At 55.5% G+C, this 22942-nt stretch overlaps 1 protein-coding gene across 3 annotated transcripts in view; it reads right to left on the reverse strand.

Moving 5' to 3' along the window:
• crebbpa (CREB binding protein a) overlaps positions 1-22701 on the reverse strand; it is a 28110-nt gene extending 5409 nt beyond the window's left edge. For 2 of the 3 annotated variants that reach the window (XM_062447816.1, XM_062447815.1), the window contains exons 1-23: positions 21854-22701; positions 16229-16878; positions 11995-12292; positions 11085-11198; positions 9076-9306; positions 8796-8898; positions 8476-8613; positions 8214-8331; positions 7933-8113; positions 7639-7701; positions 7397-7518; positions 5528-5695; positions 4922-5035; positions 3962-4129; positions 3637-3808; positions 3327-3445; positions 2994-3233; positions 2625-2713; positions 2102-2182; positions 1876-1932; positions 1515-1592; positions 963-1030; positions 319-469 (exon numbers count right to left, since the gene is read on the reverse strand). In XM_062447816.1, the coding sequence (XP_062303800.1) occupies positions 319-469; positions 963-1030; positions 1515-1592; positions 1876-1932; positions 2102-2182; positions 2625-2713; positions 2994-3233; positions 3327-3445; positions 3637-3808; positions 3962-4129; positions 4922-5035; positions 5528-5695; positions 7397-7518; positions 7639-7701; positions 7933-8113; positions 8214-8331; positions 8476-8613; positions 8796-8898; positions 9076-9306; positions 11085-11198; positions 11995-12292; positions 16229-16878; positions 21854-21941 (3611 nt within the window). In that variant the 5' untranslated portion in view covers positions 21942-22701. The remainder of the gene's footprint in view (positions 1-318; positions 470-962; positions 1031-1514; positions 1593-1875; positions 1933-2101; positions 2183-2624; positions 2714-2993; positions 3234-3326; positions 3446-3636; positions 3809-3961; positions 4130-4921; positions 5036-5527; positions 5696-7396; positions 7519-7638; positions 7702-7932; positions 8114-8213; positions 8332-8475; positions 8614-8795; positions 8899-9075; positions 9307-11084; positions 11199-11994; positions 12293-16228; positions 16879-21853) is intronic. The other variant, XM_062447817.1, reaches the window with a different exon arrangement.
• Between the last annotated feature and the right edge of the window lie 241 nt (positions 22702-22942).

Below are 22942 nucleotides of genomic sequence, written 5' to 3' on the forward strand. Positions count from 1 at the left end.
TACGTTAGCCGGGCTAGAAGCAATAGACACTAGTGAACTAGAGAGCTGCACATACGCGCAGGCCGTGGAAACAGAGTCTCTTGATGTAGCTGTGAACCCGTACCAGCAGAGTGCACTGTGAAGTGTGTACTAGGTAGTGCACACTTCTGAGTGGTTACCTGGATCTAGCCTGTAGTGTGTACTAGGTAGTGCACACTTCTGAAAGTGGTTACCTGGATCTAGCCTGTGAAGTGCGTACTAGGTAGTGCACACTTGAGTGGTTACCTGGATCTAGCCTGTAAAGTGTGTACTAGGTAGTGCACACTTCTGAGTGGTTACCTGGATCTCATGCCAGGCTTCACCTCCACCGTCTTGTCGGAGCTGGCCACCACCCGTACGAACACCTCGCCTGCTTCCGGATGGTTCTGCCTCTTCAAGTACTTGTTCACACGGTCCTCTATGTACATTCCCAGCCGGGTAGACTGCAGCCCTGCAAACACAGAGAGAGAGAGAGAGAGAGAGAGATACGCACGCACGCACGCAGAAGAAGGAAGGATTGAAAGAGAGAAACAAAACCAAAAAAAGGTCACAAACCAAGCCTTTATTTAGCTCGCCACATGTTTTATGTATGAACTCAAGACCGCGGCTCTAATCTAAGTTTACGCCGGGTAGGCTGAAAAGGTCAGGCATCTCTGGGACTACAAATACCAAACGAGGACTACAAATACCAGAGGCCAATGCCATGGAAAACCACAAGGCTGAGCATAAGGGTCTGCTTCATGGAGAGCCAGTGAGACAGGCCTTGTGTGTGGCGCTAGCATATGGAGATGGTTTGTGATATTAAACACAGCTTCTGTTAACAGGAAAAGCTGATGAAACTCCATTCTGTTTGAACTTAAAAAGGTATTTTGGTCGTTCCGAACTGCGTGACAAGACCCCAAGCTGGGGGAGCGCGACACGTGGATGTTGGGAGGAGAACGTACTTTTAGCTGAGAACTTGTTGTCCTTCCTGGTCTTCCCAGACTTCTTAAGACAGCTGTCACAGATGAACCTGAAGAAGAAGAAGAAGAAGAAGAAGAAGAAAAAAGAGAGAGAGAGAGAGAGAGAGAGAGAGAGAGAGAAAGGGAGGGAGGGGGAGAGAGAGGAGAGAGAGAAAGGGAGGGAGGGGGAGAGAGAGGAGAGAGAGAAAGGGAGGGAGGGGGAGAGAGAGAGGAGAGAGAGAAAGGGAGGGAGGGGGAGAGAGAGAGGGGGAGCGAGAGAAAGGGAGGGGGAGAGAGAGAGAGGCAGAGAGACAGCGAGAGAAATGGAGGGAGGGGGAGAGAGAGAGAGGGGGGAGAAAGAGACAGAGAGAGAAAGAAGGAAAATGAAATGAAAGAGTAAGAAAGAAAGAGAAGTAAAGAAAGAAATAGATAGGAGAGAGCAAGCAAGAGACCCATTAAAAAGCTTGTCCCTTTCCTAACTCCACCAGCTGAAGTGTTGCTGTGTCTCCATCGTGGTGGGGGTGGAGGTGGAGGTGGGGGTGGGGGAGTCGTTACCCGGACGGCCAGATGACGTCATAGTGCAGGACACAGATCTGGTGCATCTTCCTTCCACAGTCTTTACATTCAACAAACCTGCAGAGAAACACCATCCAGAGAGACGGTGGAAGAGAGAGGTGGAGAAACAGGGGTGGAAAGTGTATTAGAGAGAGAGAGAGATGAAAGGTATTTGAAGTGTTCCCAACAGAACAAGGAGAGTCCGAATCCTGAGTATAAGGAGCATCTTCATGTACAGGAATGTCTCTCTTGAGACAGCACTGCCACACCACCACCAGGGGGCGCTTGGGAGCACAGATCTACAGAACTTATGACTGGTCAAGTATGTGTGTGTGTGTGTGTGTGTGTGTGTGGTACTCACGGTTCAGGGTCTAGCGTGTCGTTCTTCTTCCTCTCAAACTGGTCTTTAGAGATCATCCTGGGAGGGCAGAAACAAGAAGGACTAGTGAGATGACGACACCCACATTTCTGTTTAGCACAGAGTTACAGAAGGGAGTGGATGTTGTGTGTGTGTTGGAGTGAGAGACTGTGTGAGGGTGAGAGGAGAGAGATAGAGAGAGAGAGAGTGTAGTGTGTGAGATACTAACGTCTGGGGCTGTGCAGGGTCGTCTCCTAACGTCACACTGTCCCCCTGGATCTCATTGAAACACTTCTCACAAAAATGATACCTGCAACCGGACACACACACACACACACACACACACTTCAGAACCTTCACATACTGACTGGAGAACAGCACAGACGCATGGAGTGGTGTGTGTGCTGTCATGGGGGTAGGTAAACCTTGCCTAGGGCACCAAATGTGCTAGGACCGGCACTGGGCATATATGAAGGAAGGAGGAACAGCCTGGTTAGACCAGGTGAGACCAGGCTAGATCAGGTGTGACCAGGTTTAGCCCAGTTAGACCAGGCTGGGCTGGGCCGGACCAGGACTAAGGTGTGTAACAGTTGTGTCCATGCTGCATGCTGGGCTGCAGTACCAGGCCTCGGCCTGCTGGGGGCGCCAGGGAGCCGAGTCAGCAGCACAGCCGGGGCTGTCTACAGGCACGCTGGCTGGGTGACTAGGACACACACACACCTACACAGAGACACACACACACGGAGACACACCTGTTCTGGTAGCTGTAGTAGGTCCCTGCCTGGGAGATAGTGCAGAGCTGTTTTCCGTAGCAGCAGAGAGTCTGGGGGGAGAACTCATACTGGGAGGAGGAGGGAGAGAGAGAGGAGGGAGAGAGAGAGAGAGAGAGGAGGGAGAGAGGGAGAGAGAGAGAGAGAGAGAGAGAGAGAGAGAGAGAGAGAGAGAGAGAGAGAGAGAGGGGACAGCAGGTCACTCATTGTCCTCTACAGACTCCTCTTTCCTCCCATAACAGTGTTCTCTTCCCTCATCCCCCCCATCCTCCTCCCTCATCCATATCCTCTCATCCCTCCCTCCCTCCCTCCCCCTCATCCCTCCCTCCCTCCCCCTCATCCCTCCCTCACCTTCCGTCCGCAGCAGTAGCCCAGGCCCTGCATGACGGGGTCGATCTCGGACTCGAACACCTCGGCCAGCTTGGAGCAGTACTTGTAGACGCGCGACGTCTTGCGGTTGTACAGCCAGGCGTTGTTGAACATGCGCCAGATGTCGTCCACGTACTGCCAGGGCTCCTGGTACTGGCCCGTGTCCAGCTTCCTCTTGATGGTGGACAGATCCATGGGAGTCTTCACGATGTCAAAGTAGTCCTGGTGAGGGGAGGGGAAGGGTTAGAACGTTTGTACTGCTGTGTGTGTGAGGGGTGTGTGACAGTGAGTGAGGGTGTGTGTGTGTGTCCTCACCGGGATGCCCAGCACCATGGGGTCCACAGGCTGTCTGAAGGGCAGGGACTCGGGGTCCTGGCGGTACAGAGACTCCAGGGTGGGCATCAGGGCCTGGCGCAGCTCCTCGGGCTTGAAGACTGGAGGAGAGGAGGGGAGGTGGGCAGGAGAGGAGGAGGAGAGGAGGGGCAGGAGAGGAGGAGAGAATGACAGGAGAGAAGGAAGAGAGAGAGAGGAGAAAAAGAAGACAAGGGGGAGAAGAAGCTGGTTAGTCACAACATCATCCTCCCCTCTTCCTCCACCTCCTCCCCCTCTCCTCCCCCACACTCACTCTTCCTCCGGGACAGAGGAGGGGATGAGGACGCCGTGCCGTTGGCTCCTCCCTCCTCCTCCTCTCGGGGCTCTGCCTTTGTGTCCGCTCTCTTCTCCTCCACCTCCATTGGCTCTTGCTTCTCCTCAGACTCCTCCTTCTTGACCGACAGGGAACCGCAGTCGTCCTCCGTCTGAAACAACAAACGGAAGATGATGGGTCCGGTGTTCACGGTGGTTAAGGAGGGGGTGGAGCTACACCTGGTGCCTCAACAAAAACACTGATTGAATTCCCTGAACTTAAATGAATCCGTTCACAGACCACACACACACACACACACACACACCTCTATCTTGGGCTCCGTCTTGCCCCCGATGGCCACCTCGTGGCGTTCCACTTTGGGCTCCTGGCCCGGCAGGTCGGGCAGGGCATGCTGGGAGTGCAGGTGGTCGGCGCTGGCAGCGGAGGCCGGGGTGGGAACACGGTTATCTAGACTGGCCCCCGACTGGGACAGCTGGGGAGGGAGGGAGAGAGAGGGAGAGAGAGGGAGAGAGAGAGATGTAGGTAGAGAGAGAGAGAGAGAGAGAGAGAGAGGGAGAGAGAGAGATGTAGGTAGAGAGAGAGAGGGAGAGAAACGGAACGAGGGATTAACAACGAGACGATGAAGAGAACGAGAGAAAGCGAGAGGAACGAACAAGTGGAAGAACGAGAAGAATGAGAGAACAAACGAAAACGAAAGAACGGGTGAAAACGAGAGGAAGAACGGACACAACGAGGGGCAGAAGGAGGGATGGCGGTGAGGAGACCGTCAGGCTGCTCGCCTGCAGGCCAGAACAGAGCAGGTGACCTGGTCCTGAGGAACTCCAAGTCCCATCATTCCTTTAGCGGAGCGCTGGGATGCAGACAGACAGACGGACACATGGACGGTCAGGTGACTCGGAGGAAGGGGGGACCCGGTCGGGGTGGACGTGAGGAGGGATGGGGGGGGGGGGGAGACCCGGTCGGGGTGGACGTGAGGAGGGATGGGGGGAGACCCGGTCGGGGTGGACGTGAGGAGGGATGGGGGGGGGGGGAGACCCGGTCGGGGTGGACGTGAGGAGGGATGGGGGGAGACCCGGTCGGGGTGGACGTGAGGAGGGATGGGGGGGGGGGGAGACCCGGTCGGGGTGGACGTGAGGAGGGATGGGGGGAGACCCGGTCGGGGTGGACGTGAGGAGGGATGGGGGGAGACCCGGTCGGGGTGGACGTGAGGAGGGATGGGGGGTGGTGGAGGGGGGGATGAGAGGGCATGCGGTCTCAGTCTCACCGGCGTGGTGGGGGGCAGGAGCGTCTCCGGAGGGGGCTGGGCGGGGCGGGGCGGGGTGCCCCCCGGGGCCGGGGCGGGGCAGGGGAGGGTGGGGGTGGAGCTGCGACTGGAGGACTGGAGAGGAGGCTGCAGGTTAGTGGGCCCCACGGCTGAGGAGGAGCAGGAGGAGGAGGGCGGAGGTGTAGGGTGGAGCGAGGGCTGGGAGGAGGAGGAAGAGGAGGAGGAGGGACCAAGCGCAGTGATGGGGAGGTTAGTGCTGGGCTGCTGCTGAGGAGAGGGAACCACACACACACACACACACACACAAAGAGAAGCACAGAGACAAACATGGAGGACAGCGGACAGACAGAGACACACAGAGAGATCAGACAGGAAGACCAGGGTAGAGGTAGCCTGAGTGTGAGGGGTTAGTGGTGGCGACCTCCCCTCCCCTCCCTCCCTCCCTCCCCCCCTCCTCCTCTCCCCTCCCCCCCTCCCTCCTCCTCTCCCCTCCCCCCCTCCTCCTCTCCCCTCCCCTCCTCCCCTCCCTCCCTCCCCCCCTCCTCTCCCCTCCCTCCGCTCCCTCCTCTCCCTCCGCTCCCTCCCTCCTCTCCCTCCAGGTCTCACCTGTGTGACAGCTGCCTGGGCTGGGGACTGTCCGGGCCCCACTGTGGGGGTGACTGAGGTGGTCCCCGGGGGGAACTGGCCCCCCTGGCCCTGGCCGGCTGTCTGGCCCACCATGCTGGACCCCAGCAGGCCCGGGGCCTGGGGCATCCTGGACGGGGACAGGCCCATCTGGAGGAGGGGGGGGGAGGGAGGGATGGAGGAGAGGGAGGGATGGAGGAGAGGGAGGGATGGAGGAGAGGGAGGGATGGAGGAGAGGGAGGGATGGAGGAGAGGGAGGGATGGAGGAGAGGGAGGGATGGAGAGGGATGGATGGAGGGGAGGGATGGAGGAGAGGGAGGGATGGAGGAGAGGGAGGGATGGAGGAGAGGGAGGGATGGAGGAGAGGGAGGGATGGAGGGATGGAGGAGAGGGAGGGATGGAGGAGAGGGAGGGATGGAGAGGGAGGGATGGAGGGATGGAGGAGAGGGAGGGATGGAGGAGAGGGAGGGATGGAGGGGAGGGATGGAGGAGAGGGAGGGATGGAGGGGAGGGATGGAGGGATGGAGGAGAGGGAGGGATGGAGGAGAGGGAGGGATGGAGGGGAGGGATGGAGGGATGGAGGAGAGGGAGGGATGGAGGAGAGGGAGGGTGGTAATTAGGTGGCAGTTGCTTTGTAGAAAAGTGTACTACAGAAAATCCATACTAAGTAATTTAGCGATGCCACTTAAGACTTCACTTGACTATTCACCAGGTTTAACAGGTCTGAAGAACCTATTAGTTAGAAAACAGCATGGCAGGAACCAGTCAGCTATGCAGCGCTAGCTCGCTGTTCCAGTCACTCATTTCCATGCCCCTTCTCAGAGGTCAGCTGGAAGTGGAATTCATCAATTACCACAAGCATCTCTCGACACGCTCACACACACACAATGCGCTGTGACTGGAAACCTGGGGAGTGGGGGAGGGCGTCACAGAGGCCCCTCTCTGTGAGGAGGGGGGGGGGGGCACCTGTAGAAACCTGGGGGCGTCACAGAGGAAACTAAAATAATAGCGGCGACGTGCTGAAAGCGGATCCCTCCTCCCACAACACTGGGGTTTTCATAGGAGGGCGGGGGGTAGATTGGCGCCTGAAGCAGCCACTGAGGAGGGAGAGAGGCCCCCCTCTGTGAGGTGGGGGGGGGGGGCACCTGTAGAAACTCCACAAAGGGCCACTGCTCTCAGCAACAAATTGGCCACTAAAAATACTCCCTTTGTCCATCTGCTGACTCATGGCTGAGAGGTACTTTCAATGCCAGGCTATTATAATTGAAAGTGGAGTAATGTGTGTGCGTATAGTGTGTGTAGTGTGTGTGTGTGTGTGTGTGTGTATAGTGTGTGAATGTATAGTGTGTGTGGTGTGTGTATAGTGTGTGTGTGTGTGTGTGTGTGTGTGTGTGTATAGTGTGTGTGGTGTGTGTATAGTGTGTGTGTGTGTGTGTGTGTGTATAGTGTGCGTGGTGTGTGTATAGTGTGTGTGGTGTGTGTATAGTGTGTGTGTGTGTGTATAGTGTGCGTGGTGTGTGTATAGTGTGTGTGTGGTGTGTGTATAGTGTGTGTGTGGTGTGTGTATAGTGTGTGAGTGTGTGTGTATAGTGTGCGTGGTGTGTGTATAGTGTGTGTGTGGTGTGTGTAGTGTGCGTGGTGTGTGTATAGTGTGTGTGTGGTGTGTGTATAGTGTGCGTGGTGTGTGTATAGTGTGTGTGTGGTGTGTGTATAGTGTGCGTGGTGTGTGTATAGTGTGTGTATAGTGTGCGTGGTGTGTGTATAGTGTGTGTGTGGTGTGTGTATAGTGTGCGTGGTGTGTGTATAGTGTGTGTGTGGTGTGTGTATAGTGTGTGAGTGTGCGTGCCTCACCGAGGGGACAGAGCCCATGTTGAGGTGCTGTGGGTGGGTCATGGGCGAGGCGGCGCGGGCTCCCATCGGGGGCTGGGACATCTGGACGCTGGGCAGCGCCATGGAGCCGTACTGGGTCATCCCTGGACACACACACACACATACAGTCAGAAAGAAAGCCAGAACTCCACCAGGCTCATACATGTCCTACCAAGCCTCCGAGGCGGAGGTGAGGGGGCAGGTCAGAGGGGTCAGGACGGTACCTTGAGAGACCTGCATACGGCTCAGGATCTGGTTTGGCACGTTGGGCATGGGAACGGGTCCATCTGAGGAGGGAGGGGAGAGGGATAAAGGAAACACTAAATACAAGTTCAGATAGTTTGGGGGGGGGGGGGGAAGGGCCAAGAACACTGCCCACCACCGAAGCTCCAGCAGCACTTCCAGTCCAGCACTGCGTATGACTGGACGAGTGTGCACACTGTGTGTGTGTGTGTGTGTTTGGCTCATGGAACCCCCCCTCCCCCTCCCCCTCTCCCCAGACGTCTGGTCCCTCTCACTCTGCGTCCTGCCGGCTTGCCCCAGGGCGCTGTTCTGGGCCTGGGCCTGGGCCTGGGCCTGGGCCTGGGCGGCCAGGGGAGCCTGGTTGATGATCTGCTTCTGCAGCCGAGACCTCCTCTTCTCCTCCAGCTCCTTCTGGATCTTGTAGATCTTCTCTGCCAGGAAGTGGTAGTACTCATCCTGAGGGAGGACAGGTGGAGGACTGTCAGTGTGTGTGTGCGCGTGTGTGTGTGTGTGTGTGTGTGTGTGTGTGTGTGTGAGAGAGAGAGCGCGCGCCCACCCTGCTGTTGGCTGACTCGTACATGTCTCCCTCCACCTTCCGGGCGTAGGCCACCAGGTTCTCCATCCTCCTGTCCTTCAGAGCTGCAGGGTCCGGGGTGGGGAAGATGGCCTGGACTCTGCACACGGGAGAGGAGGGAGGGAGGGATGGAGGGATTACAAAAAAGGGATGAGGGTAAGGACGGGAGGAAGATAGAAAAGACTCAATCCCACAGTCCGGGGATACAGGCGAGTGTGTGTGTGTGTGTGAGAGAGACACGTACAGCTTGTGGACGAGGTGGTTGCGCAGGTCCTGAGTGACGTGCTCGTGCCAGGACTTCCTGACGCCGCCGGCTGAGAGGGGGGCGGCGGTGGGCAGCGAGCCCACAGAGCCCAGCCCCGGACCCTCTGACAGCAGCTGACTGTGGGGGGGGGGGGGGGTGGAGGGAACATGGAGATTAAGGTTAACCACCATCCTCATCCTGTATGACGATGAGTTGGATTGTGGAGTGAATGGAGCCCCAGGTGTGATGCTGTCCGGTCACACGGCTGCTGAGAGCTCGTCCTCTGATCCCAGTCCAGCACCACCGGCACCCTGACTCACTTGTTGGCGTTGAGCGTGTTGGAGAGGGCGGAGTCTGTGTGAAGGCTGCTCTGCTCTGACGAGGCCACACCCAAGGCCCCTCCCCCCAGGGTCATCGGGTTGCCTGGGAGCGGAAAGAAAACAAGCATTTCTCATTATTTTACAGCCTTTTTCATTTTGTATCTTTTTCTTTTGGGGAGGGGGGGGGGGGACTGTCCCTTTAACAAGCACATTTCTGCAACCGGTCTATCAAACATCATCCCAGATCCCCCTGCTGCCTCGGAGCCACGGGTTCCTTTACCGAGAGCACTGAGGGGTCTCATCTGCTGTGGGAGCGGCGAGGCGCCCTGCTGGGCGGGGCTCTGGGCGGGGCTCTGGCTGCTGTAGGGCAGCCCCAGGGCAGCGTAGGCCCTCTGCATGGAGCTGGGGTCGATGGGGGCCACCGTGCCCAGGGAGGAGACGCCGGGCTGGCCCGACGCAGCCGAGGACGACAGGGACGTCTGGAGGGAGGAGCTGGGGGGGCTCAGCAGGGCTGTGGGGGGGAGGGAGGGAGGGGAGGGAGGGAGGGGAGAGAGGAGAGTTAAGACACATAGTACTCATATGTCTCACACAGGTCGTAGGCTCGTAGACACAGCATGAATGAATCCACACTGCAACAATGCCACAGGAGCGAGATATCTGTCACAGGGCATAGCACATCAGTGTGAACCAACGGCTAGTGTGTTAATCTGGGTATTTCACCCACAGCTGAACTGAATAAATACATTAATCCCTTCAGGGGAGTGGGGGGGGGTGATGTTTCTGATGTGCGTGTGGCTGTGAGTTCAAGCCTGGGTCGGGCCATTTGACAGGGCTAAACATGCGTGTGTGTGTGTTGTTTGTGTGTTGTTTGTGCTGGCAGCAGTAGAGTCAGCCATGGCGCTGGGCTCTCCAGCATGCACACACTCAAGGGAGAGAGACAGCGAGAGGGAGAGAGCGACAGCGAGAGAGAGAGAGAGACAGAGAGAGAGAGAGAGGGAAAATGTAACAAAATCCAAAGAGTGAAAAAGTCAAACCAGAGATAGAACTACTGATAAAGAAAAGTGGAGAGAGAGAGAGAGAGAGAGAGAGAGAGAGAGAGAGAGAGACGGAGAGAGGGACGGAGAGAGAGGGACGGAGAGAGAGGGACGGAGAGAGAGGGACAGAGAGAGAGGGACGGAGAGAGAGGGAAAGTGGAAGGAAAGTAAGAACAGAAGGTGGGAGGGTAAAGAAATAAACAGAAACAGAAAAATGCAGCGAGTGAAAGCTGGAGAGCTGAGGCAGCAGGAGAGAGAGGCAGCAGGAGAGAGAGAGGCAGCAGGAGAGAGAGGCAGCAGGAGAGAGAGGCAGCAGGAGAGAGAGGCAGCAGGAGAGAGAGAGGCAGCAGGAGAGAGAGAGGCTGCAGGAGAGAGGCAGCAAGAGAGGAAGAAAGCCCTGGTCCAGGCAGTCAGTCAAGTCAAGCAGCAGGGGACTGAATTGAGTCACCGATACAGCAGCCAATCGCTCAGCATGACATGCCAGTGTACCCAGTCTCCTGACACTCTCTTCTCTTCCTGACAGTCTCTCTCCCTCTCCTCTCTCCCCTCTCCTCCTCTCTTTCCCTCCTGACAGTCTAACCACCACACCACCCTCCATTCCTCTCATATCTTTCTCCCCAGTCCTCCCTCCCTCTCCACCAGTGTCAGTTTAAACAGCGAGCATCTGGCCCACAGCGCAGCATGTGAGCCCCCAACAGGGGGCGCTGTGTGGGGGGCAGAGGAGGCAGTACCCCAGCAGGGGGCGCTGTGTGGGGGCAGAGGAGGCAGTACCCCAGCAGGGGGCGCTGTGTGGGGGCAGAGGAGGCAGTACCCCAGCAGGGGGCGCTGTGTGGGGGCAGAGGAGGCAGTACCCCAGCAGGGGGCGCTGTGTGGGGGCAGAGGAGGCAGTACCCCAGCAGGGGGCGCTGTGTGGGGGCAGAGGAGGCAGTACCCCAGCAGGGGGCGCTGTGTGGGGGCAGAGGAGGCAGTACCCCAGCAGGGGGCGCTGTGTGGGGGCAGAGGAGGCAGTACCCCAGCAGGGGGCGCTGTGTGGGGGCAGAGGAGGCAGTACCCCAGCAGGGGGCGCTGTGTGGGGGCAGAGGAGGCAGTACCCCAGCAGGGGGCGCTGTGTGGGGGCAGAGGAGGCAGTACCCCAGCAGGGGGCGCTGTGTGGGGGCAGAGGAGGCAGTACCCCAGCAGGGGGCGCTGTGTGGGGGCAGAGGAGGCAGTACCCCAGCAGGGGGCGCTGTGTGGGGGCAGAGGAGGCAGTACTCACGCTGCTGGGTCCTCTTGTCACTGGCGTTCTTCAGCGGCAGGCAGACGGGACAGTCGTGCCGTGTGCAGTTCTTCCAGTGGGAGATGATCTGTCTGGAAGAGGCACAGTGGGCCACTGCAGAGAGACAGGGAGGGAGGGGGGAGGAGAGGTTGAAACACCACAATATTTTGATCTATTGGGGCAAGAAGCTGCTGCAAAACAATGCCTTGCTGGAAGCCTCAACGCCGACATCACACTTTCTAAAGGCAAGGAGAATTCAGATACTTACTCTGGCGTGTTCAAGCATGGCCAAGAAACAGCCCCTAAACTCCCCCACACACCAGGGAAAACTCAAATCTCTAGACATGTAAAAAAATACAACTATGTTGCAAACCCGATAGCAATCACTGATGAGCAACAGTACTTTCTCTGGTTATTTCGGTGGCACAGAGGACCAGAGGAAATGAGTTGGCCGACACACACACACACACACATTTCTCTCTCGACTTGGCCTCTGTGTGTTTGGCTTGAAATTAAACTAAGGCATTCAGATTCCAAGAACAACCCGGTTTGTCGGCCAGATCTAAATGAGACTGGCTGGAGAGTGTGTGTGTGTGTGAGATAGATCAAAATGAGTGTCTGGAGGGGATTTCTCATTAGCGGAGCTGGCTATGAGCCACCTCAGGTTCTCATCAGACCGTCTAGAGAAGGAGGGAAGGAAGTCGACTGGTAAAGAAGGATGAAAGATAGGGCGAGAGAGGTGGACTGAGTGTGTGTGTGGACGAGAGAGAGACAGTGTGTGTGTGTGCGCGAGAGAGATAGACCGAGAGCGTGTGCGCACGCGAGAGAGAGATCGACCGAGAGTGTGCGTGGGCGAGAGAGATAGCGAGAGAGTGAAAGTGAGATGGAGAGATTGAGAAAGTGGACTGACCCTGGCAGGACTTGCCGGCCTGGCAGTGGGTCATGTGGTTGAGGACGTTCTTCATGGTGCGGCAGTGGGGCAGGGCGCAGGCCCGCACCTCCCCGTTGGCCTGCTCCCGCCGCTGGCACTTGTGGGCGTGGAGGAGCAGCACCAGCTGCTGCTGGATCAGCTTGCGCTTCTCAGGATCGGCCGTGGGTCCCGCCGCCGGCGCAGACGAGAGGGATGCCCCGGGGACCACGCCAGCCGGTACGCCTGGGACCGTGCCCACCGAGGGCACCTGCTGCTGGGGCTGCTGCTGGAGCTGGGCCTGGGGGGTGGTGGATGGAGGGGTGAGAGAAGGGAGAAAGAGGGGAGAGAAGCAGGGGGGGAGGAGCGGTAGAGGAGGGAGCGGTGAGAAACAGAGGAAGTTGGGGAAACATAAGGTTAGGAGAAGTTACAAATCGAATAATTCGCCTCTTGAAGAAGAGTTCCGTGTGTGTGTGTGTGTGTGTGATAGGGGTGGAACGGTACATGTATTCGTATTGAATCGAAACGGTACTGGCGTCACGGTTCGGTGCCTGAAATTACACGGAGAATACACAGTATAAAAATAAATAAAACTTGCGTGCAAATTAATTAATGTAATGCGGAACTACTGTTAGATACTCGTGTCCTTTAGGGACACCTTATCTGTTGCCCCGCTTTAGCTCTGAAGCTCTGATTGGCGCCGCCGTGAGTCAGAGATAGCTAGCAGCACTAAGGACGAGTATGGCGAGTGCTGGCGACCCACGAGAGATAGAGGCACCGCCGGCCTCTTTAAGATTGCAAGTTTGTGAAAACGTCGGTTTCCCAGTCAGTTACAGTAGTACAGGCGAGAGAGTGGTGGATAGGACAAGCACTGTGTCGGCGTTGTTCAGCAGTTGTGGGGTATGTGAGTGGAAAACATCTAACATGCTAACGCATCTGGATAAGAGCGTGTACTAAATGACTACAAATATCCGACGCCATCACCCAGGTGTGCCAATCACTGGAACGAGACAAAAAAAAATAACTGTCCAACTTCTCCTCCCTACAGTGCTTAGCCAGCCTTTAGATACACATACAAATAGGGCCCAAAAAAATCACTGAAGCAATAAGAATTTACATGTCATATTCAATGCGCCGTATTCACTCAGAGGAACCTGGTTTGTTTTGCTTTTCCCTCCGTTGTACCGAACTCGAACCGTGATGTCTGAACCGCGGTATGAACCGAACCATGACTTCAGTGTGCCGTTCCACACCTAGTGTGTGTGTGTGTGTGTGTGTATATATGTGTGTGTGTGTATATATGTGTGTGTGTGTGTATATATGTGTGTGTGTGTGTGTCCCATTCACCAGGTTAGGGAGGCTGGTGACGGCAGCACCATTCACCAGGTTAGGGAGGCTGGTGACGGCAGCACCATTCACCAGGTTAGGGAGGCTGGTGACGGCAGCACCATTCACCAGGTTAGGGAGGCTGGTGACGGCAGCACCATTCACCAGGTTAGGGAGGCTGGTGACGGCAGCACCATTCACCAGGTTAGGGAGGCTGGTGACGGCAGCACCATTCACCAGGTTAGGGAGGCTGGTGACGGCAGCACCATTCACCAGGTTAGGGAGGCTGGTGACGGCAGCACCATTCACCAGGTTAGGGAGGCTGGTGACGGCAGCACCATTCACCAGGTTAGGGAGGCTGGTGACGGCAGCACCATTCACCAGGTTAGGGAGGCTGGTGACGGCAGCACCATTCACCAGGTTAGGGAGGCTGGTGACGGCAGCACCATTCACCAGGTTAGGGAGGCTGGTGACGGCAGCACCATTCACCAGGTTAGGGAGGCTGGTGACGGCAGCACCATTCACCAGGTTAGGGAGGCTGGTGACGGCAGCACCATTCACCAGGTTAGGGAGGCTGGTGACGGCAGCACCATTCACCAGGTTAGGGAGGCTGGTGACGGCAGCACCATTCAGCTCGGTAGGGAAGGGAGGCAAGCTGTTGGAGAGGGCCGCCTTGTTCTGGAGGTGCTGGGGGCTCGCCCCCGCCCCCTGCCCCCCGTACCCCTGCCCCCCCATGAACGGACCCCCATTACTTCCCAGCCCCATCTGAGGGAGGGAGGGAGGGAGGGAGAGAGAGAAAAGTTGATCAAAATCAAGTTCAATATCCAAGCAGCAAAAAGTCCCCTTCTGAGCATCTCAGTCGAGTCCCCTCCTCGGGCCCAGCCGCTCCACAGGAAGAACTACAAAACTACAAATCCCGCCTTGGTTCCCCTGGTGACGCCGCGGACGGCCACCGTGTCAGAGAGCCAGGGAGGGGAGGCAGCCTGCAGGTCCTGCTCAGCTCTAATTAGTCTTCCTGTCTCTCCCCCTCTCTCTCCCTCTCCCCCTCTCCCCCCCTCTCCCCCTCTCCCTCCTCCTCCCTCCTCCAGGGTCGTTGACAGCGCTCCAACAGACCAGATAAAGACACCCAGCTGAGACAGCCAAGGACCAGCAGCACACAGCTGAGCGCTCACGGCAACACACACACACAGCCAACACACACACACGCAGCCAACACACACACACGCAGCCAACACACACACACGCAGCCACATACCCCCACTCACTCCTCCCCCCTCTCCCTGACACACTCCGCACAGCGACAGGCTGTATGGCTGCCGGCCAGCCCCTCCCTCCCTGCCTCCCTCCCTCCCTCCCTCCCTCCCTCCCCTCCCCTCCCTCCCTCCCTGCCCCTCCCTCCCTGCCCCTCCCCCTCGCTCCTCCCCTCCCTCCCCTCCCTCCCTCCCTCCCTGCCCCTCCCTCCCTGCCCCTCCCCCTCGCTCCTCCCCTCCCTCCCCTCCCTCCCTCCCTGCCCCTCCCCCTCGCTCCTCCCCTCCCTCCCGTCTCCCTCCAGACCAGAGGAGTACATTCAGGCTCTTCATTCCCTCCATCCATCTTCCTCTTTTACGCCCACCCTTCACACTGGAACCCTAGAGCGGCCTCTGGTAATGTGATTTACAACAGGGAGGCACAGAGCCAGTCAGGAAGAAGACAAGCGAGGGAGCACACACACACACACACACTAGGGGAGGGGGGAGAACACACACACACGTGCAGCCAGAGACAGATTTACAACGTGAACCAAAGAGAAAACACACACATACAAGTGTGTCTCTCTGACACACTGCCAGTCTCTCTGACACACTGCCAGATTTGGTTACGTTACACAAAACCTACTTTATCTTTTTACGTTGCGGTTTTGGACTGCCCTGTGTGTGCGCACGTGTTGTGGTTTTGGACAGCTCTTCCTGTACGTACGTATGCATGCATGTGTGTGTTGAATGCCAGCCAGCAGAATGGATGGTTTCCTATTGATTTCCTGCTGAACCACAGTAGTGTCAGGTGGCTTAGACAAACAATCCCTGACTACACGCCACACACACTTCAAATCCACTTTTGAGAATCCCCTTTGACAATAACTGAATGTGTGACAACAGTGACTGGCCTGTCACCAGCTGCCTTCTACCCAGCCTCACAACAGTGTCCAAACTATAATGAACTCAGACAAAGACCTGTGGGCAATAAGACAACTAGCCTGCCACACACACACACACACGCCATCTCAAGTGTGCCATGACCTGCGACCAGCTCCGGACCTCGTTACAGCTTGTTAACCGGCCGACCAAGCACCGCTGGCTCCAGTCAACTGAGACTCGCGGAGCTTCGAAAACACGCGAGCGAGCGTCGCCGCCGCCGCCGAGGGCACGGGCGCCGCAGCCTCGCGCACGAGGAGCAACATACACACACACACACACTCGTACATGCATGTACATACACACACACTCGTACATGCATGTACACACACACACTCGCTCGCTCGTACATGCATGTATACACACACACACCCCACCGTGTGCCACAGTGGGAGGCTGTCAGGGAGGGGTGCGTGTCCTTCCAAATGGCGCTTGGCGTCCTCTCAGAAGATGCTAGTCTGGGAGCATCACAAGCACCAGGCTCTGGCCTGCTGCGTTGAGCCTCCAGAAGGGAACCAACCAAACAATGAGTCAAGCCTGCCTAACAAGCAGCCAGCGCCAGATATGACAGCTATGGCCTCCCACTGACCAGTTGGCACCTTCTCTCTCTCTCCCCCTCTCTCTCTCACACACACACACACTCTCTCTCTCTCACACTTTCTGGGTGTCTGACTAACAGCGGATGTTGTTTGTTGGGGTGTGAGTGGGAGTGTGTAGTCTCTCCCCTCTCTGTGACTTACCTTGTTCATGCCACCAGCCTGTTGTCCCCCCTGGACCAGCGTCTCCGCCAATGAACCTCCCACTCCTCCGCCCCCGCCTGGGGCCCCCTGCATCTGCCCCTGGTACTGCCCCCGGCCCCTTCCAGCCCCCAGGCCTCCGTTCATCACCTGCCCGGCCTGGGGCTGCCCTCCCTGGGGTAGGAGTCCCGAGTGGGGCCCCATGGCCTGGTTGAAGCCAGCGCCGAGCCCCATGGCAGCGCCCGTGCTGTTGTTGTTCTGTGCCCCCGTGGGCGTGCTCGCTTTCTGGGCCTGCGGAGACTGGTGGTTGGGGGAGCCCTGGCCCACGCCCAGGGGGCTCTTCCCCAGCGCCAGGCCCAGCTGACCCCCCACTCCCCCGGGCTGGACGCTGGCCGACGCCAGGCTGGAGGCGCTGCCGGCGCGGAGCAGCTCCGACAGCTGCTTGTGCTTGGCGGCGGCTTCCAGGATGAGGCTGGGGGAGGCGGTGCCCCCCCCGGGGCCCAGGCCTCCCGGGGTTCCGGGGCCGGTGGGCGGGGCCGAGCCCCCGTTGGAGGAGAGGGAGGTGGTCAGGCCCTGGTCGCCGCCGTTGGGGAGGTTCTTCAGCTCCTCCGGAAGGTCGTTCTCCAGGTCGTCCCAGGAGAGGGAACCCAGGTCTATGGAGGGGGGGGGGGGGGAGAGAGAGGAAGAGGAGGGGAGGAGAGGAAGAGGAGGAGAGAGAGAGGAGGAAGGGAGGATGAGAAGTGGGGGGGAGGGGAGAAAGGGTTATTTCACAGTATTAAGACCACAACACGCATGCAAAAAAACATCAAAAAATGTCACCGTCAACTACAACCTGGAATGTCTTTTAAATCAGTTTCGACCACCACTGAGAAGCATGCAAATCAACGATTTCATGCCACCATTTCTGTAGTCTGTCCTGGTCCGTGTGAACCAACTGATGTATGAAATCCCATACGCAGAGGTCCATACCACAGCCGGTATCACCTACCCCTAATGCACCCTCCAACACAACCTGCTCACCCACATGCCAACGCCTCCATCAATCACGCGCTAACGCGCCACACAGCAACCCCTCCGCTAACGCTAATGGACGCTGTAACTAAGTCTGTGTATCTGTGCTAATGAGCTGATGCGCTAAACACACTGTGTCCGCCTGTGCTTAGGGGGCTAACACGCTAACTGCGGCGCGCGCCGGCGCTAATTTGCCGCTAACCAGCCTAGCGCCCTGCCTGCTAAGTCCCCCCGGCAGACTAAACTAATGAGGGTGAGAAACACTGAGGTAACTTCCTGTGGTTGCCTTTGGCAGGACGAGGGAGGGAGGGAGGGAGGGAGGGAGGGAGGGAGGGAGGGAGGGAGGGAGGGAGGGAGGGAGAAAGGTGTGGGAGAGAGGGAGGGAGGGAATTACGATCTCGCCCCCAGGAAGTGTGAATGTAAAGCGCACAGCAGGGAGCTGTGGTTTGGAAGGGATGAGAGAGTGATTAAGATTTGAAAGAATGCCGGTGTGTGTGCGTGCTCCACATAGGGGGTGTTAATTGTCTGGTGGTCGAGGCCAATTGCGGTGGAGAAATGCCAGTTTTAATTGTCACTGTACGAGTCCCATAATTGAACCCATAATGCTCTCAGTGGATTAGTCCTAATGCTATAGCCTCGGCCCTGACCTAGTCTTTTACATCTAACTACCATAAATCTTAGTGTATCTGTGTGTGTGTGTCTGTGGCTAGATTAGCTCCAGAACAGGGAACTGTATAAAGTTGCAATTCAGCAAGTGTATAGCTCAGGACCCAGGGAATTGCAGCGTTGCGTGTGAAGTAGAAATAAATCGAAAACGCGTTCGCCAGTCTATGAACCATGGATGTCCAACTCCTTCCTCATTTCCTTTGCATCTTCATGTTGTCCTTCCTGCGTGCATGTCAGCCTGCTGGTGCCACTAGTACAGCCCATGTTGATAAGAGGCAGGAGTTTTCTTGAATTTTCTTTGGGATCGATACAGCGATTAAATCGTTCACCTGCTTGCCTAGTCTGGTCTATTCTCCCTCGCCTGTCCTGCCCCTCTCCTCATTGAGATTCAGGGCGTGTTAGCAAGCAGGGTCCTGCCCTTTAATGAGCCCACTTGGCTTGCACACTGCCCTGAGTAAACACTGATGTACTCCATACCCTCGCACCCTCCCTCCCTCCCTCCAGAGGGCCAGCAGGTGCTCCCTGTGAAGGAGGACATGTGTTTGAGGCCGGGGACCCGCTCCCTGTGCGCGTCCTCGCTCTCTTTTCATCCCGCCGTATTAGTGGTGTCAGTGAAGGCCTCTCGCCCCCGTCGCTCTTCCACAGAGCAGGGGTGCTTTACCATAAACGCTGACACACTGACCCTGGTGCCTGTGTGTGTGTGTGCGTGAGAAAGAAGCACAGTCACAAACAAGCCAAGAACATAAATTCAGCACACACACATTAAGTCTTCGGCACAAGGCCAAGATGCAAATCATCGTTTTGATTTGGGAGTGCTGTGTAGATGGGGGGGGGGGGGGTAGGCGACCCCGACAAGGGGGCTCGTCTTGCCAAGAATACTCTCCCCTCTGATCTTCCCATCCCCCTCTCTCCATTTCCCCATCTACAAACCTTCCTTAGTTGCATTCTCGCTCGCCCTCCCACTCCTCTCGACATCCTAGAATCCCAACACACTTTCTCACCCCCTGTTCCTCCTGCCCATACCAGTCTGCTCTCTTTCCCTCCCTCCCTCTCAGCTCTCCGTTCTCAGAGCTATCCTTTCCTCGTAGCTCAGGTCTGGGACTATAATTAGCCCCTCCGGCATGCCCAGACCACGGCTGTCCTTCTGCCTGTCCACAGACCCAGCGCCTGGCCTCCAGTCCCAGCCTCGTCCCTTGGCCCAGGCCCAGGGGAAGACAGGTGCAGCATGGCCCTGGCTGGTCTTTCCCCTAGAGGGCTGGGTGCTTTCACTGTCCTCCCCACGGCGCAGCACGCGTGCTAGCACGCCACGTGGGGCTCAACACATCCCAGACCTTCTCTTGTGTCATGAGGAGCACAGCTGGTTAGGGGTTCCTGCTACGAGGATACCAGCGGATTCAGGGGTGGGGGAGGGGGGTCTCTCCGCCAGAACATCCAGCCAGGGCCTGCAGACATCCTTCGAAAGTGTTGTGGAAATTGTAAAGACTATGAAACGCTATAGGATTAATGCTGATGTCTAGAGCGTCTGTCTGGGTCTGGAGGGAGTGGGGAGTCAATAAAAGGCAATGATGCAGTTTTAAAAGGAGAGAGGGTCAGCCAGCCAGGGCCATTACAGTCTCCACGCTGATTTGGAGGAAGGCATGCATGCATCAGTCGTTCTGTATTATATCATTCAAAAGAGAAAGAAAGGAGGGAGGGGAGAGAGAGAGGAGGGAGGGGAGAGAGAGAAGGAGGAAAGGGGAGAAAGAGAGGAGGGAAAGGGAGAGAGAGAAGGAGGAAAGGGGAGAAATAGAGGAGGGAAAGGGAGAGAGAGCGAGCGAGCATGTGTCCATTCAAACACGTAGACGGCTAATGACCCAGCAAAACCAGATGTCAAGCTTGAAAAGCAAAAAAATAAGTCATGCACAACTTCTCCCTCTAAACGCCCTCGGGCAGGCTGTACTAGGCTCAAGGTTCTGGGGTATTTGGACAACTCGGGACTTAAGCTAGTGGGGGAAAACAAGCTTTTTTTTCTTTTTTTTCCTTGCCCGAGGGGTGACCGAGAGCCAATTTGGGGCTCTGTCAACAGATTCAAACTTTGGGGGAACAGAATTTAAGCAGCGGAAAGGCGGGAAAGGCTGAAAATATCAGGAGAAAGAAATAAAATGGTTCCAGGTAGGCAGCAGAAAACACATGAGAAAAAAGCAGTTTGTTGTTGTCCTGCATATCTTGCTCTTATGACAGGCAGAAAAATCCATTTAAAAAAAGCAGTCTTCCCCCCCCCCCCAACCCCCCCCCTTCTTCTCCCTCCCTCCACCCCCCCCCCCCCCCCCCCCCCTCCAGAGAGTGCTGACAGCTGGGAGTCGGAGTAGCAGACAGCAAGATGAGCTAACGGGGCCAGACTGGATTAAAAACTAGGGGAAGCCGAGAAAAAAAAAAAAAAAACTGCCATTAAGCCACTATGGGCTTAACTGGGGAAAAGACGCAGTCATGAGCACTTTGTTGGGAAGGGTGTTTGGAGAAGGGGAAAGGGGGAGGAAGGGGGAGGTGGGGGGGTTGCACCCTCTTTGCCCCTCCGTCTTCCCTTCACCCATTTTCTCAGGGTTGCTTTTTGTTCAAAGAGCCTGGAGGGGTCGAGCACTTAAGAGCTCAATTAAAGGGGTCTTGAGGTGTCACAAAGGGCTTCCAGACACGAGGGCCGTTTTGGGAACGAAGATTCGCTGGGTTGGGTTCTAGACAAGGGTTTGATGAGGAGACTGCTTACAGGTAGTATATATCGATTGACAGTGTGCGTGCGTGCGCGAGAGAGAAAGTAAGAAAAGGGGGATGGGAGGTAGGAGGTGATGTCATGGGGCAAACAGACTCTACTGGGGTGACAGATGGTCCGAGTACGAGCAAGACAGGGCACGTGTTTGCCCTGTCACTTCAAAGAAAGTTTCCCCTCGCTACAGTGAACACGTTCACAAACGAATTTGCAAAGACAAACGCACTTTCTAAAGTTTTGTGTTTTGCTTGTGGGCGTAGCTGATACACACACACACACACCTTCCGAACAGCTGTGTTTAACCCAAGCTGTGTCTGAAATGGCAGAAGGCAGAAGTTAAAGGTCAATCCGAGAATGTTGTTTGATACTGCAGGCTTGAATGCAGACCCTCTGCGACCAATCACACCCTTTTGTCATTTACAACCAATACCGCTACCAGTTGTAACTGATTTAGCCACTTTACCCACATTGTTTTGGGGGCTATCTCGTTGTTTATGATCCTTGACCTATGCACCTTTTGCTCCTTCTTGTAAGTCGCTTTGGATAAAAACGATGAATTTAGCTCTGCTAAATGACTAAATCTAAATGTACCAAACCGTCTTGCACGGTCTGACAGCAGTTGGGCAGTTCTAGGGACAGTCTATGACAGGGGGGCTTGATACGGTATAGTTACAAATCCTGTATAGATGTTGCAATCGTTTGAACCCAAAATCTTGAGTTGGTGCATGTGCATCTTAGGTATATATCATGAGAGGATGTTTCATTTTGAGTTGTTCGACTAGTATAGGATATCGGACCGAGCGTAAGTTAAAGTAGGTTATAGCTGTAGAAAAGCTAACAGTTGCTAGCAACACAGCAACTATTCAGACGCCTTTCAGAGCAGTATACGTGACGTTGGCCCCAAATCCTCAAAACGATAAATTATTACTGCAAACATAGGCCATTTATGAAAGCTAGCTTGCTAACCCACCATGATGATGCTCTTTCCCGCTAGTGACAACTAGCATAACAAAACTGGAATCTTAGCAACCAGAGTTTTGACACCACAACTGTATCGTCCTAGGTTGGTCTAGGTATAAAATGTTAGACTACATTAGCTGGTAAAATTACTGCGTAGTGTTGGGGAATCATTCAAACGCCACTCTTACTCAACATCACATGACAGACTCAAGTGCAACTTTGTCGCTGACATATCGCTGGTGAGGCCTTACCTGGTCCATCAGAAGCTGACAGCGCAGGTGAATTCAGCTTTGGTCGCTTGGAGTTCGGGGGTCCAATATCTAGCAAGTTTTCAGCCATGGTGGTACTTTGTAGTCGTTTCTGATTTTGTGTGAACAAAGACTGAAAGAAATCCTACTGCAGGAATTTTTTTGGACTAACGTTGCATCCACTTTTTTTTTTACTCTGGCTATTTTGCTTGCTAACTCCTTGCTAGCATTGAAGTGTCTTTCAAAAGAGATGCAATAGCGCCCCGCTTCGCCACCGCCATTCACCCCATGATAATCCAACACCCAACACCCACATTATTATCGTTAAATTAATAAAATAAAAATATTTTCCATCGAAAATTTACGTTAAAATTCAAACTAAAATTATCCACATGGATTCTTGCAGTCCTGTCAACAAGTCGTTATTTTTGGATGTTCAAACAACCCGTTTTTAGTGACGTCAAATTCCTTCATGCAAAAATCACCTAAAGCTCCATAAAAATGCAAAACTGCAAGAAAATGATATATTTGAGCAAATGTGTCTGCAAGTCGCTGTCTTGTCTCCGATTGCTCACGGTAAACAATAGTGCTCGGAACGGCGATAGGGGCTGTGTGAAGCGCCGCACTCAAGGGGAAATCAGATATTCTGAGGTTTTCTGGCCGACGAACATCGATCGAATCCCCGTTTTTTCGCCCAAAATAATTCCGAAATGATATGAGTAATTCTTTTCGGACGGGAAAATGCTGTCAAACCTTGGTTCGAAAGCTCCGTTTCTAAATTAAAAATAGTGCTCAACAGAAATCCTAATTCCGAGCCACGACAAGATGGCGGCTGTTGATTCCTTCGATACAAAAAGTTTTTTTTCTTTTTCCAGATAGACTGTGGAGGGGGGAGGGGTCGCTCAATCACGCCCTACGTAAACCTATGGCGTGCGCACATTGAATAAAATGCCACTAGGGGCAGTGCATGCTTAAAATTAATCAATTATGCCTAAATTGATGTCGAATATCTATGGGAAAACTTGATTAAATGAGTAGAGTATGTGTTGTCTCACCCCTTTTGTCAATTCACAAAACGTTTGTGTAGGTTGG

The sequence above is a fragment of the Osmerus eperlanus genome, chromosome 22, assembly GCF_963692335.1.
Source record: "Osmerus eperlanus chromosome 22, fOsmEpe2.1, whole genome shotgun sequence".
NCBI classification, from domain to species: domain Eukaryota; kingdom Metazoa; phylum Chordata; class Actinopteri; order Osmeriformes; family Osmeridae; genus Osmerus; species Osmerus eperlanus.